The sequence below is a fragment of the Elephantulus edwardii genome, unplaced genomic scaffold, assembly GCF_000299155.1.
Source record: "Elephantulus edwardii isolate Elephantulus edwardi_28Jun2011 unplaced genomic scaffold, EleEdw1.0 scaffold00062, whole genome shotgun sequence".
NCBI lineage: Eukaryota > Metazoa > Chordata > Mammalia > Macroscelidea > Macroscelididae > Elephantulus > Elephantulus edwardii.
This window is the reverse complement of record NW_006399812.1, coordinates 6,884,214-6,898,601: the sequence shown is the minus strand read 5'-3', so window position 1 is coordinate 6,898,601 and position 14,388 is coordinate 6,884,214. Positions and strand designations below refer to the sequence as shown.

General features: G+C 37.7%; 1 protein-coding gene across 2 annotated transcripts in view; it reads left to right on the top strand.

The window, feature by feature from the left end:
- Positions 1-14,388, top strand: part of PHKB (phosphorylase kinase, beta) — a 206,318-nt gene that overhangs the window by 163,422 nt on the left and 28,508 nt on the right. The window contains exons 23-26 of one of the 2 annotated variants that reach the window (XM_006887813.1): positions 388-469; positions 2,492-2,549; positions 3,636-3,726; positions 9,758-9,960. In XM_006887813.1, coding sequence (XP_006887875.1) covers positions 388-469; positions 2,492-2,549; positions 3,636-3,726; positions 9,758-9,960 — 434 coding nt within the window. Of the gene's footprint in view, positions 1-387; positions 470-2,491; positions 2,550-3,635; positions 3,727-4,722; positions 4,814-9,757; positions 9,961-14,388 lie in introns of both variants that reach the window. The other variant, XM_006887814.1, reaches the window with a different exon arrangement.

Sequence of the window (14,388 nt, the reverse complement as noted above, 5' to 3'; positions counted from 1 at the left end):
TCTTCTCTCATAAAAATTACCGCTTCAGAAACATTATGGAGCAGTTACACTGTCCTACAGGATACAAGTTGGAATTGACTCAGCAGCAGTGGGCTTGGTTTGGGGTTTGATCCATACTTCACAGCAACTTGATAGCAGCAGGATCTTTCCATTTGCAAATACGTAGAGAAGGGAGTTATTAATTACATTGCTCAGTATGGCTGAATCTGTCTGTTGCTTGATTGCCTTCTGTCTGCAAGATTATCTAATTAGGGGCTTATATGATAGCATAGCATATTGACGTTTTATTGTTAGTCCATTTTACTTCAGAATATTACCTCTCTGCATTCTGTAGGTTTTGATTAGTTGCCACTGTGGTACTTATTTCTTTCTAATTTACATTTTCAGGACAGTAGTTGTCTGGCGAGCCAAGCTATCCTGCTGGGTATACTGATCAAAAGAGAAGGTCCCAACTTCATCACACAGGAAGGTAAGAGCACATGTGTTAGAGACATTTTAAATAACAAGATCTCTCTATTTTTGAACATACATCCAATGTTCATAGTAAGTATCTGCTAAGATGTTATGGATATTTCCTTTTCCATTAAACAAACCCCCCATGTTCATTCATATGCTCTAGAATGAAATACTCTTTAGAGCATGAACACTTAAATTACTTTCATGTGGTGATGCTTGATTGTTCCTCTGATGTCGGAAAGATAGTCAGCCTAGGTTGTACCTGTGACGGTTCACCTCTAATGGCACCATGGCTAGTTATTGACAGTTTTACCCAGCTATATTTCCCATAGTTTTTCAAGAAAGATATGGATTATCTATAAAAATGAGCTCCTTGTGATCTACAGCAATCATTTAGAATATTTTTTGTAGAATTTTTCTGTAAAAGTGGTTAATAAAATTAAGAATTTCTATCACTCCCCTGTCTTGTCTGCATACAGTATGAAACCAAATTACCCATGGAATCAACTCTTACATGTTGAATCATTATTAAAGAATCTATGACTTTTTTTAAAATTTATTTTTATTATTTTGTGTGTGTGTACCATCAAATCAGATCTGACTGGTAGGAGAGGAGATTGCGCCTCCTTCTCCGGCAAAGCTTCTGGTGGATTCGAACCATGTACCTCTGGGATTGCAGTGCAGCTTCTTGCCAGTAGACCACCAGAGCTCCTCATTGACTCTTAAATTACGGTCTGCTTCTGGCATTTTATAATTCAAAGAAGTATAGATTTTAACGTGTACCTTCTAAAAGTTTTTGGCCTATCAAAAAGTGCTTTATCCACAGTAACATGTTCATTTGGCTGGAATTAGAAATAGCAGTATTATTAACAAGATTTCTATCTCTGCTTGTAAAAAAATATGTTTGCTTATGCAAAGAAGAACTACTTACTCTTTGCATCGTTGGAGCAAACAGAGAGCATTCCCAGATATTACACAGTGAATTGAATAATCATAAAATCTTAGCTAGTTAAAGGTAGAATTCTCCATGTTTCTAATTAGACTTGAAACTATTTATAAGCAGAGTACCAGTGATAGTGGAGATTTTTGTTGAAATTTGAGCTTTAGCTAAAACAAAAGAATACTTTAAAATAAGTCATATGTGAACCCATAATATTGAGGAAATTTTTTTTTGTTTTGTTAATTGCTTGGATTTTTTTAAATTTTTAAAAAATGTTATTATTATTTTTTGCGTGTACCATCAAGTCATATCTGAATGATACAGGAGAAGATTGCCTCTCCTTCTCCAGCAGAGCATCTGGTGGATTCGAACTGCTATCTCTGGGATTGCAGTGCAGCTTTTTGCCACTAGGCCACCAGAGCTCCCTGAATTTTTTTTTTTTTACTTTCTCAAAAATACTGCACCAAATATCCTAAGTGTCTTGAATTTTAATAATCTTTTTTCCAATTTACTTTAAGGCTAAAGAAATAAGTTCAGAGTAAAACATTATAGATCTTTTTTCTTACTCTTGGTTCATTTTTAAGTGTCACATGATTATTTCCTGACAAAACCAACTGCATGTAAATTATAGCCAAAGAATAAAGTCCAGTGATGTCTTTTGAGCTTTAATATTTGTTAAAATGTTCATAATCCTGTTTATAGCTCATACCAGAATCTATATATGTTGAGCAAATATATGATTTTATGTATTTAGAGTCAGTAGCATTGACTTACTTTAAAATTTTTTTATTGTTTCTGTAGTGAATCAAAATATCTATTTTTTAAAAAAACTTAGATTTGCATATTAATAACTGAAGCATTAAGAAAGGAAATATTGACCAAAATCAAACTGAGTAACTATCAGTGAGTGTTGGGGACTTTCATACTTTAACGTATTTGCATTACATCCATAAATATATCAAGTAGTTCAGAACTGTAATGGGTAGAAACATTAAGTTTAGGAGAGCAAAATGAAATTTAAAAGTAGTAGGAGAATAAAAGAATGTATTTCATTGACAGCTTTCTTCAACGGAAATTCTGTTATTTAATGTCTAGGTACTGTTTCTGATCACATTGAGAGAGTCTATAGAAGAGCTGGCAGCAAAAAACTTTGGTTTGTATTTGTGTCCTTGTCATTATGTTTTAATTTTGCCCTCTGATATTCAGTAGCCTAAAGATGATGGGGCTGGTCTGAAAGATGATTATTTTTTACTTCTGAACGCCAACTTACAGCACTACGGCTGCTTTATCTTTCTAAGGCTTTGTCATTAACTCCTCCAATTCTTGGCTCTCCCAAGATGTTTTTAAGAAATGTGGTTGTAAAGATCACAAAGAAACAGTCCTGAGGACTGTTCCTGGATAATATGCTCATTCATGTTTCCTACCTTGCAATTCTTCTGTCCCACCAATATGCTTTAGATTCTAATTTTTATGCAAAAAAATTGTCGAACTTGTGGAAAAGATACCAGCAGTTCATTTACTGGTATGTAAAAATAATTTGCTTAGATACAAGTTCTCTTATATCTTTACATGAATTCCAGTGATTGTAGTTGCTTTATGAAAACTAATTTATTCTGCAGAAGTAAGCTCTTCCTAGGAATTTTCTTAAAAAATAGATAGATTGAGATAAAGTTATTTAAATTTAAAATTGCAGTGGGATAAGCCAACCAAAATGCTTGATACTGTGCTTGTGAATTGATTCTAACAGATTTATTAACAGTCTAGCAGATTTTTTAAATAAAAATGTCATTTATTTGAATTACGTATTATCTTTTTTTAACAAAAGTCGCAAGCAATGTCACAAGAAAGTCTTTTCACAGTTTTGAATGTTTAAAATTAGGGATTTTAGAAGAACAAGTCTCTTTGTAGTATTTCAACTCTGATTTTTTATAAACTATTTTTTTATAAATAAATGATTGATTGAGTGATAAATAATGATCCTCTCTCACTTTCCCCTTCTAAAAAAAAATCATTAAAGTAAGACCTGCAAGCTAATATAATAAAATTCAAAAACCGTCTTTAGATGTATTTTTTGGCTAAGTAAATAAAAAGTTTTTGCTTGATGAATTATGCTTGCATTTTTGAAAACTCATTTACTAGCAAAGCTTTAGAATTGTGACTGTTATATTTAAAAGAAAAACCTCCTGAAAGTTTTATTTACTGTATTTTCCCTTTTATGAATTTCTACTGACACACCCAGGCTGGCTGTACGCTACGGGGCTGCCTTTACTCAGAAATTTTCTTCCTCTATAGCCCCACACATTACCACTTTACTGGTACATGGGAAACAGGTAACATGCACAGAATTTGGAAACTCAAGCTGCTTGAAGAGTGTGGCCTTATTTGCATTCTGGGGTTAAACACGTCTTTTGATTTTTTTCAGTGTGTGAGTGAAAGCTTCTCTAGAAGAGAGGAAATGTTTGTTTCGCTGACTTTATCAGAATTGACTCATTTATATCTGCCAGCTCATACTATGCCCAGATTAAGGAATCTGCAGGTCAGCTCCTGTAGATTTCCTGAAATGTAAGAAAATCACCTCCAGTTTTAAACTGCATCCTTAGCTCTTTTTCACATAAGTTTCTACTTTTGAGGAAAGAGGTTTTAAAAAAAATGTATTGCATGTGCAAAGCTTAAAAAAATATGTTCTGTCTGACATTCTAAAGACTTTTTTCAGAAATGTAAAAATAATAGTGTGAATTTCTTCCCTCAACATTCTGTCTTTACCAAGAGAATTAAAAAAAAAAAAAGCTGGTATTTCGCTGTAGCATTGCCTATATCATTCCTTACTAAGTGAGTCCACTATTCCAAGGATTTGATTGTCTAGACCCCCAAGTGTGTGTATATATTTATATATATCACTTAAAGTGGCTGTAGCAATAGGTGACATGTACCAGTGACAGAATTAATGATGAATTTTTTTAGTGCAAAATGAGTATATTCTTTTAAATCTACCTCCTGACCTCCCAAAGGAATAATTAGGCTTCTTTTTCCTTTTTATAAAATTAATAGTGGCATGAATGATGGTTTGTTTTTGTTGTGGTTTTTTTTTTGTTGGTTGTTTTTTTTGTTTTTGTTTTTGTTTTTTTTTTTTGCATAGCCTGGTGACAGGGTTTGAGGGTGAGGATTTTCTTACTAATCTTATTGGGCAACAGCCCGGGAAATTACAGCAATTTCTAAGATTGGGCTCAATATTTCCTCCAAATAATTAAGAGACTCACCAGTCAGGAACTCTACTCAGCATCTTGGAGATTTGTGAACCTCTGGCCTACTTTCTTCTTTGCCCCCAGGTCGGTTGTGCGCCTTGCAGCAAGTCTTTTAAGTAAAGTAGTGGACAGCCTGGCCCCATCCATTACTAATGTTTTAGTGCAGGGAAAACAGGTAAGTATTTGTTTTTCAGACTTTCACTCAGTTACAGTTGGTAAGGTTTCTGGGTAGGACCCTTTTTTGTAGATTAGCACACTTCAGTAGTATAGACCTCTGGATTCCAGGTCACACCAAGTAAACAATGCATCTCTACAAAGGTTTCTTCTGCAAGCAAAATCTTGTCTTTAAGGACAATTCTCCTTTCTTGCTGCACCTTAGAGCTAGCTGTTCAGTGGCTGGGTTAGCTTGAAGTTAATGTAGGTGCTGTTGTTGTAGTGTGCTGTCAAGTCATCTGCTATGTAGGTGTTGGTATAGAAAATAGAATGACAGTACCCGGCGAAGTATCCATCCAGGCTTAGCATAGTCGGAACAAAGGCAGGTGGACAGTGAAGGGCACATTTCCCCTTCCACTTAGCATGCCTTTCTCCTCCTTAGAGATGCATTGGTTTTCAGGCAGGGCCAGGGTCTGCACTTCAGAGCCGCCTCCCCACCTTCACTCTTTCAGCCATTTTTCTCCAGCTTCTTTGTGGCTCTTCTCCCTGCCCTCCAGGGCCAGCTCCATCACCTCCTCTTCACTAAGCTTTGGTGACTTAGCAGTGATCTCTCTCTTTGCTGGGTGTGTGACACTTCCCACAGTGAGCCCTGGATCCCAGGTCACGTAGTGTAGCTCATTCCATGGAAGGCTGTGAGCCCTTGGAGCTCAGGACCTGGGGCTTATGCAGCTTGTTTCCCAGCGTTCGGGGTTTGGGCTTGGCATGGAGTAGGCGTTTGATGAATGTGGCCTGAATTGAGCCTGTGCATGTGGTATGTGGATGTGGCTGCTCATTTTATCTTGTTTTCCATAAGCTCTAATGATCTGTCTGGAATGATTAGAATGAAACCTGTTTGCTTTCCTTCTCTTCTTTGTGAATATGTGTGCCTATACCTTATTATGTTTTTTTGACAATTAGCCTGGAAATATTAATAATAAGCTTTAATAATAGAAAGTATTTTAACCCTCTTTAATGGGATCAGCTCACTGCTCATATCTCCAGACTCCTAATTCATTAAGATTGGAAAAATTTCATCTCATTATCCAGCTTTTGGAATGTTAGAATAATAAGCTATTTTTCTTCTGTAATATTTAATTACCATGAAAAACTAATGGGACTAATAAAAAACTTCTGATAAAAAGCCCAGTAATTTTCTACATTAGTATCTTTGTGTTTTTTTCCCCAAACTGTGACAAGGTAGACTTTTCATTTAAATTTTTTGGATAACCAGACCAAGACACAAGAAGTAACGTATTCACTGTCTTTTCTCATGGAAGTCCTCCTGTATCATGTTGTTGTTAGGTACCGTTGAGTCAAGTATGACTTGTAATGCCCCTGTAAGACCTGAACTCAGTCCAGTCCAGTGCCATCCTCACAATCTCTGAAATATTCAAGCCCATTGCTGTAGTCGCCGTGTCAGCACACCTGGTTGAGGGTCTTCCTTTTCTTCACCATCCCTTCACCTTTTTAAGCATGATGTCCTTCTCCAAGGAATAACCTCTCCTAGCAATATGCCCAGAGTATATGAGACGAAGCTTTATCATCTTTGCCTCCGAGGAGCACTCTAGCTGAACCTTCTCCAGCTTCTTGGTAATAGTTTTTGTAGGTAATTAGATCATGACACAGGAAAGAACTTATTCACAGTGAGCCTTTTCTCACTGGAGTCCTTCTATCCAGCTTCATAGTATGTTTGAGGGTTCCCCCCCACCATATTAGTCCTTGAAGAAAAATGAGAAATTTTATGAAAGCTAAATTCCTTGGATTTTAGTCCCCTAAAATGAGCATATAGCAAATTCTATTACATATGAGCATTCACACGTTTTTAGAGGTCTTTAATGTCACTGGCACTTGACAGTTGTTGAGGGGCTAGGTTAGTGTTTGTCTCTTCAATTCTTTACAATATCTAGAGGGGCCTTGAGCCTGTGATCCTATGATTTTACTCCCCATGGTACAGACCTGAGGCTGTGACTGGATTATTGCTTATCAGAGCACATACTCCCAGTCTCCCAGGGAAAGTCACTAGAAGAGCTTGGAAAGACTGTGAGGCTAGAGGTGCAGCTCTATGACTAGATTCTACTGCCATTTACTGTCAAGAGTCTACTTTTTTGTTAAAAAAAAAAGGACTGAAAATGCAGCTTTCAGTATTTGGGTTAACTTGGGTTTAACGTGCCACTTTAGCAATGAAAGTACTGCTTTGCAATACTGAAGGATTTGCTGGGCAAAATCTTGAATGGTGAAGGAAACATCAAAAGAAGATAAAAGGACTACAGAATCACTCTACCCAAAGGATTGGTGGACACAGAACCATTTCAGAAAGTAACGTATGTCCCAGAAGAAATGGTAATGAAAGAAGACATTTAAGCTGTACTGAAGGCATTGGTGAAAAATAAGGCCCCAGAAATTGACAAAATTCCAGTTGACATGTTTCAGCAAACAGATGCCCTGGACATGCTTACTTTGGAGGACAGCTAGCTGACTGATTGGAAGAGGTCACTATTTATACTTATTCCCAAGAAAGGTGAGCCAACAGAATTAATTGAATGATGTCATTAATATCACATGCAAGCAAAATCTTGCTAAAGATTATTTAAAAACAAGTAGAACAGTATATCCACAGAGAATGTCCAGAAATTCAATCTAGATTCAGTTAGGCTATGTCATGAGTATAACATTCCTGATATCAGATAGGTCTTGGTTAAAAGCAGAAAATATCAGAAAAATGTTTATCTTTGTCTTATTGACTATGCAAAAACAGTTGATTGTGTGAATCATAGCAAATTATGCTTAACATGAGAAGAATGAGAATCCAAGAACACTGAATTGTGCTCCTCTGAAACCTAGACCTGGACCAAGAAGTTATTGTCTGAATAGAATAAGAGAAAAGTGCTTACTTCAAAATCAGAAGTATTTTTAAAGGTTGTATGCTTTCTCCATACCTTTTCAGTCTGTAAACTGAGCAGATTATTCAAGAAGCTAGACTCTATGAAGAATAATGTGGCATCAGGATTAGAGGAAGACTAATCAAATAGCATTATACAGATAACACAACCTTGATGGCTGAAAGTAGAGTTGAAATAGATGCTGCAGAAGATTGAAGACTATAGCCTTCAATATAAATTGTATCTCAACTTCAAGGAAGGAAAAACCCTCACCACTGGACCAACCAATTGGCAACATTGTGATAGAGTGCAAAAAGATTGAGGTTGTACAGGATTTCATTTTATTTGGATCCACAACATCCATGCTAACAGCAGTCAAGAAATCAAAAGACGTGTTGTATCGGGAAAATCTGCTGCCAAGGACCTCTCCAAAGTCTTCCAGTTTGAAGACTTAAGTTGTGCTTGATTCAAGCCAGAGTATTTTCAGTTACTTGTTATGCAGCTGAAATTTGGACAATAAATAAGGATGACAGAAAAAGTATAGATGCCTTTCCAAAAGAACAAACAAATCTCAGAAGTGCAGCCAGGCCATTCATTAGAGGCAAAGATGGTGAAACGTCATCTCACCTTGACATGTTGTCAGAAGGGACCAGCTCTTAGAAGGACATCATGCTTGGAAAAGGGGTGAGTCAGTGAAGGAGAAAAAGACTTTGAACAAGATGGATTATCACAGTGACCACACTGATGGGCGTCAATGTATTTGAGATCATGAGGATGGTACAGGATAGAGCAAGGTTCAGAGTTTTTGTTCATGGGTCATAGTCAACTTAGTCATAGTCAACTCAATGACACCTAAAATGACCCCTGACGTAGGACAGTGGTTTAGCCATCAGTGCTTCCATTGTGCCTTCTGTTTATTCTTCACACACTGTCCTGTTAATAAAAGTCATTGTATTTGGACAGATTTGTGCCCTGTCACAGAATACACCAGTGGTTCTCCATTTTCTCTCTTCAAATCACAAAATTTGAAGAAAGGACCCCATTTTCTTGTCTCTTCCCTTATGCCTAAAAAGACGAGAGTCTCTAGTTAAGGTAGTCTTTTTCTTGCCTCTTGTAACATGAAAAAAAAGATGGAGAGAGACAGGAGGAGGTAAGAGGGGCTGTGGGCAAAATACCAAGTGTAGAGAGAAGAGAAAGACCAGGATAGTCCTCCTGTCAGCTTCCATCACACTCTTTGCTTTAAGCTTTCTTTGTCATTTTCCTCTACTCTCTCCCTCCCCAGACCTGTGGGCAACATCACTTAGACCCTGAATAATGGAAAGATACATCAACAAACGGGTGGTACAGGGGTTAAAGAGCTCTGCTGCTCACCTCAAGCTCTGCAGTTCAAACTCACCAGTTGCTCAGTGGGGAAACAATATGGCAGTCCGCTTGTGCACAGTTGACTGTCTTAGAAATCCTTGGAACAATTATACTCTGTCTTCAGAGGGTCTCTGTGAGTTGAAATTGAGTGAGCAGCATTGGGTTGGGTTTGGGGGTACCTAGTGTAATGCCAGGGGAAACAGGAGCAGCACCAGAAACATGACCTAGGACCTGCCTTTGAAAAAGTTATGATGTTCAAAGTTTCATATGAGAAAATAAAGGAAAAATATCTCTCAAATAAGAGAAATGTGTGATAATTGTGGGCAGTAAAGTAAAAACTATTCAATGTCTTTTAGGTTCTCGGGGGAGTTTCTAGTATTAAAGTCATTGAGAATCATTTCATCTTAACAGTTATTTGTATTCCTTCCCATCTTTTATGCACTAACCTCTGCTCCCCTAACTGGGCCCCTCACCTGCCCTTAAATCTTAGACTAGACCATGAACCATTGTGAACTCCAGTGGGAGTCCCGCTTTGAAAGTCATTTTAATAAATAGCAAGAACAGTTATTCTGCCTAATTCCCTTGCTGTGTAATTTCCATCTGCCAGTCATCCTGAGCCTTGACTTTCATTTCTTTCATTTTTCAGTAGCTAGGAGATTTTTACAATACAATTATGCTACTCCTAGGTAACTCTGGGTGCCTTTGGCCACGAAGAAGAGGTTATCTCCAACCCTTTGTCTCCAAGAGTGATTAAGAACATTATCTATTATAAGTGCAACACTCACGATGAGAGGGAAGCGGTCATTCAGCAGGAGCTGGTCATCCACATTGGGTGGATTATCTCCAATAATCCCGAGTTATTCAGTGGCATGCTGAAAATACGCATTGGGTGAGTGAACTCCTTTTCATTTTACATAAAGAAAATTGTTCAAATTGTTGTCCTGAAGACTCAGTCGCTCATGAGTAAAGTGTTGCCACAGATTGAGTGGGGTATCCAGGAAAGTGTATCTTTCCCCCAAGCCACTGAAGAACATCTAGTGGTAGTTGAAAAGGATCCTCCTGTCTGTTTAATTTCTAGGTTAGATATAATGAAGGAATAGTATTGTCTAGTAAAATCAAACTCCTGGGATTTAAATGGATACATCATGTATAACATTAATACTTAGAAAGATTTCTGTAAATAAAAATGGATAACCACAAGACTGTCAGTAATAATACTGGAGTGGAAGTAGACATATTAAAAAAAGAATTTGGTCCATTTAAGAGTATTCTGTATTTTTCATTCTTTGAAATCATATGTGTTCCATTTAGAAGAGACAATGAAGTTAAGGCTCTGATGATATCCTTAATAAAAAAAAATGTTATGAGGTAGTATAATGTAGGGAAACTTAACCTTGTTCTGAGACCCAAACGAATTGAGTTGAAGTGTTGACTGTCATTTACCCTCTGAGTAAACTTGAGTAAGTTTCTGAACATCTCTAGCCTCGCCTAACAAAGTGTCAGTGCTTTATTTCTTTTTAAGTATCTGAGTGCAAGAAAAAGCATGAAGAGTACGCCCTAATTATAAAGGAGTCAAACAATACCTGAGCGCAGAGAGAAACCTAACAGATGCCCAATGTATCAGGGGTTCCTCACATGCCAAAGCCCTGCTTCTGGCAGTTTCTATCTTCCAGTGACTCTGAGGGAGAAATACACAGCTTCAGAAACTGAATGTAGAGTCAGCTATGAGTTGGTTCTGACTTGATGGCAATAAATTTATGAACAATTTATGAAGCCAGTGATGAAATAAAATGCGTGGCAAAAATATTAGGCACATGAAAATCCTATTGTTATTTCTGTGCAATAATGCCATTTATATTTTTAAATAATAAGTCTTAGAGATATTCACTGAAATATTTATAGATAGATTGGCCTCAAAATAATATAGAGGGATGCCTAAGAATAGGTAGTGGTTGGGATATGGAAGAAATAAAATTGGTTATATGTCTGTATGCCTTTAGGATAGAAGCACAATGCTACAAACTAAATTGAATCCTGGTTTCAATTATACTATAGTTCAGGTGAATTTTTCATTCTATTTTTTTTATATAAGGGACTGGCTTACGACAGGGCAGGCTTCAGAGCTGCCGTACATAGATAGGGTTGCTATGGGTCACAGGTGACTCGATGGAACATAACAACATCTTTCTTTCTCAGTCATATACTACTATGGCAAGTGGCTACTAAATTGATAGGATAGATAGAAGATATATTCATATTGTCTCAAAGTTCTGTTGGACAGCACTGATTGAGAGTTTGGTCAGGAAAAGAAGCATTTACTAAATAATCAGGTGAGCAAACACTGCTAAGCCATAGAAAGACAATAGAAAGACAGCCAGGGCAGCCATGTCGTCCGATCACAGGGTCCAGTCTACTTGGAGGAATCCAAGGTTTCCCTGAGGAACTGGTTGTTGAGCTGAAATGGGACCAGATGCTAATCGGTTGATACAGACACTGTCAGGAGACAGTAAAAGGGAGAGAATCCCAGAGTTCATGCACGTGAGAGTGCCTGGACTCAGCACCTCGTCAGCATCCAATAAATGTCCTGCCTGGCTTACGCTGTTTCGTCTAGAAGTGGATGGAAGCACAGACCTGGCTACCTGATGAGTACAATCTAGAATCAAATTCTGGTTCTACCACTTTTAAAAAATTTTGTTGTTGTCATTGGGCTGTTGTGTTTTGTTGTATTCCCCCCACCACCACCTCCATTCCCATTATATTTCTTACAATCATTCCTTCCCATACATTGTGTCTTATAAAAGTAACCACTACAATCTGTCACATCATGTTTTCAGATCCCTACTGGATCTTTCCCAATTCCTTCACTCCCTCCTCTACCCACCAAACTCAGGTCCCTTATCCCCCATTCCCTCCTTGGATATCCGTACACATCTTATTATCTTTATGATTTTACAGTAATGGTCTTCTGAAGTATTTGTCCTTAAAAGCCTGAGTTAGTTCACTCAGCATAATGTGTTCTATCCTCTCCTGTGTTATATAGTGCTTTTTAAAGTCATTCTTCTTGAGTGCCAGATAGTATTCCACCTTGTGACTGTACCACATTTTCTCAATCCAGTCACTTGTTGATGGATATTTAGGCTGTTTCCATGTTCTTGCTATTGTAAATAATTCTGTTATGAACATTGGTGTCTCTATATCCATTTGTCTCAGGTCTGTTTTCCTTGGGGTTTATTTCTAGCATTGGAAGTGCTGAGTCATATGGAATCTCTATTCAGCATTTTAAGTAAATGTCAAACTGCCTTCCAGAATGGTAGTACCATTTTACAATCCCACCAACAAGTGTATCAGAGTTCCACTCTCTCCACATCCCCTCCAACATTTATTACTTACTGTCCTGTTTAACTTTGCCACTGTCACTGGGGTGAGATAATTTCTCATTGTTATTTTGATTTGCATCTCTCTGATTTCCAGTGATTTTGAGCATTTCTTCATGTGTCTGTTGGTCATCTGAAGTTCTTCCTCTCTGAGCAGTCTTTCCATATCTTGTGCCCGTTCTGTAATGCAGCCTTTTTCTTGTGGACACCCTGTGGAATTCTGTGAACTTTTATTCTGAGATCTTTGTCTGAGGTGTCATTGCCAAATGTTTTCTTCCCAGTTAGTAAGTTTTCTTTTCACCTTACTGGAAAAAGGTTTTGATGCCCACAGGGACTTAATCTTTAGAAGGTCCCATTCATCAATGTTGTCCTCTTCTGGTTATGCATGAATTTTTCCTTTTTTCTCTCTTACTTCTTTGTTAAAATCTGGTGTGAAAGATAATGTATACAAATTTTGTAAGTAAACCAGTATAAAATAATTTCTTTAAATATGAAAAAAAGTAAAATCCTATACCTACATAGAAAAATATTTCCCAGTAAGAATTTGTTGTTCTTGTTGCAATTTGAGTGATGGTTCACAAAGTAAATTGGTTTTCCCTTCAGCTGTTCATATACATTTTGTTTTAGAACATTAATCATAATACCCAGAAGGTGGCCATACCATTCCCACATCCTTCAGGTGATTCTCACTTCCATGACTCCATCTGTCTTACCCCTTCATGCCTTTCATGCTTTGTCCTTGCCCTTTTGACTTTATGTAGTTTATTCTAGAGCATCAGGGGCTCCCTGGTTTTATTGTTAACACGATAGGTCTGTTTGTTGTTTGGCTGAAACTTGAACCATGATGGTGAATTTTCTTCCAGTTTCAAAAGGTGACTAAGTCTCGAGGTTTCATCAGAGTCTATCAGGTCAGTAAGTATGGGCATTTGTTGTTTTTGTGTTTTCCTCTACTTTGTCCAAGCATGATACTGCAGTCGTTTTGGAGTGGTCAATCATGGTAGCCTGGTACCATTTAGTTCTGTTCTCAGGATTGTGAAACCTGAGGTTTTCATCGTCTTTTGTGTTGTTCGGTACTGTTGAGTATGATGCATAGTGCTCATATGAACAGCAGATCTGAACCCTGTTCTATCTTGTGCCATCCTCATCATTTCTGACGGTCACCATGTCATTCCATCTCATTGAGGGTCTTCATCTATTTCGCTGACCCTGTGAATCCTAAGAACCCTTTGAACCCTAGCATGTCACCTGGTGTATTGGTTCTGGAGGGATGGCAAAAGAGAGGAAGAGCTTCAACCAGGAGGATTGACCGCAGCATTCGGATTAAGTGTATCAGAGATTATGAGGATGGCACAGGATAGGGCAGGGTTCAGATCGGTTGTTCGTATTACTTGTGGTCCTCGACTCAGCGAGTGGTACTCGACCCAACGGCACCTCACTAATGTCCTTAAGGTTACAGGTCTCTTTTGAATGACAGTGTTGGTCATTGTTACAGTCTGCCAGAAGAATAAAGAAATCTGTTTTGGAAGAAATACAGTCAGAATGTTCCTTAAAAGCAAGGATAGTGAGACTTCATCTTACATAATTCAGCATCTTGGGAAGAAAAGCAGTCCTTGGAAGGACCTCATGCCTGCTAAAATAGAGGTTCCGTGAAAAATAGGAAGATCCTCCGCACTAAGAGGTGAAGTAGTTGCAACAGTGGCTCAGACATAGCAATAATTTCAGGATAGGGCAGTGTTTGGGCTTTTTGTACATAATGTCATTTGATGGCAGCTAACAAAAATACCCAGTGAATGTCAGTTGGCATCGTTCTTGCTGTCATCATCACCATCACCATCAAGTTTGCTTAATTCTGTTTTTCAAGAAAAAATAAATCCATTTTAAAAATCATAAAAAAAAGATTATAGGTCTTTACAGATTAATATCCACAGAACTTGATCTTCATT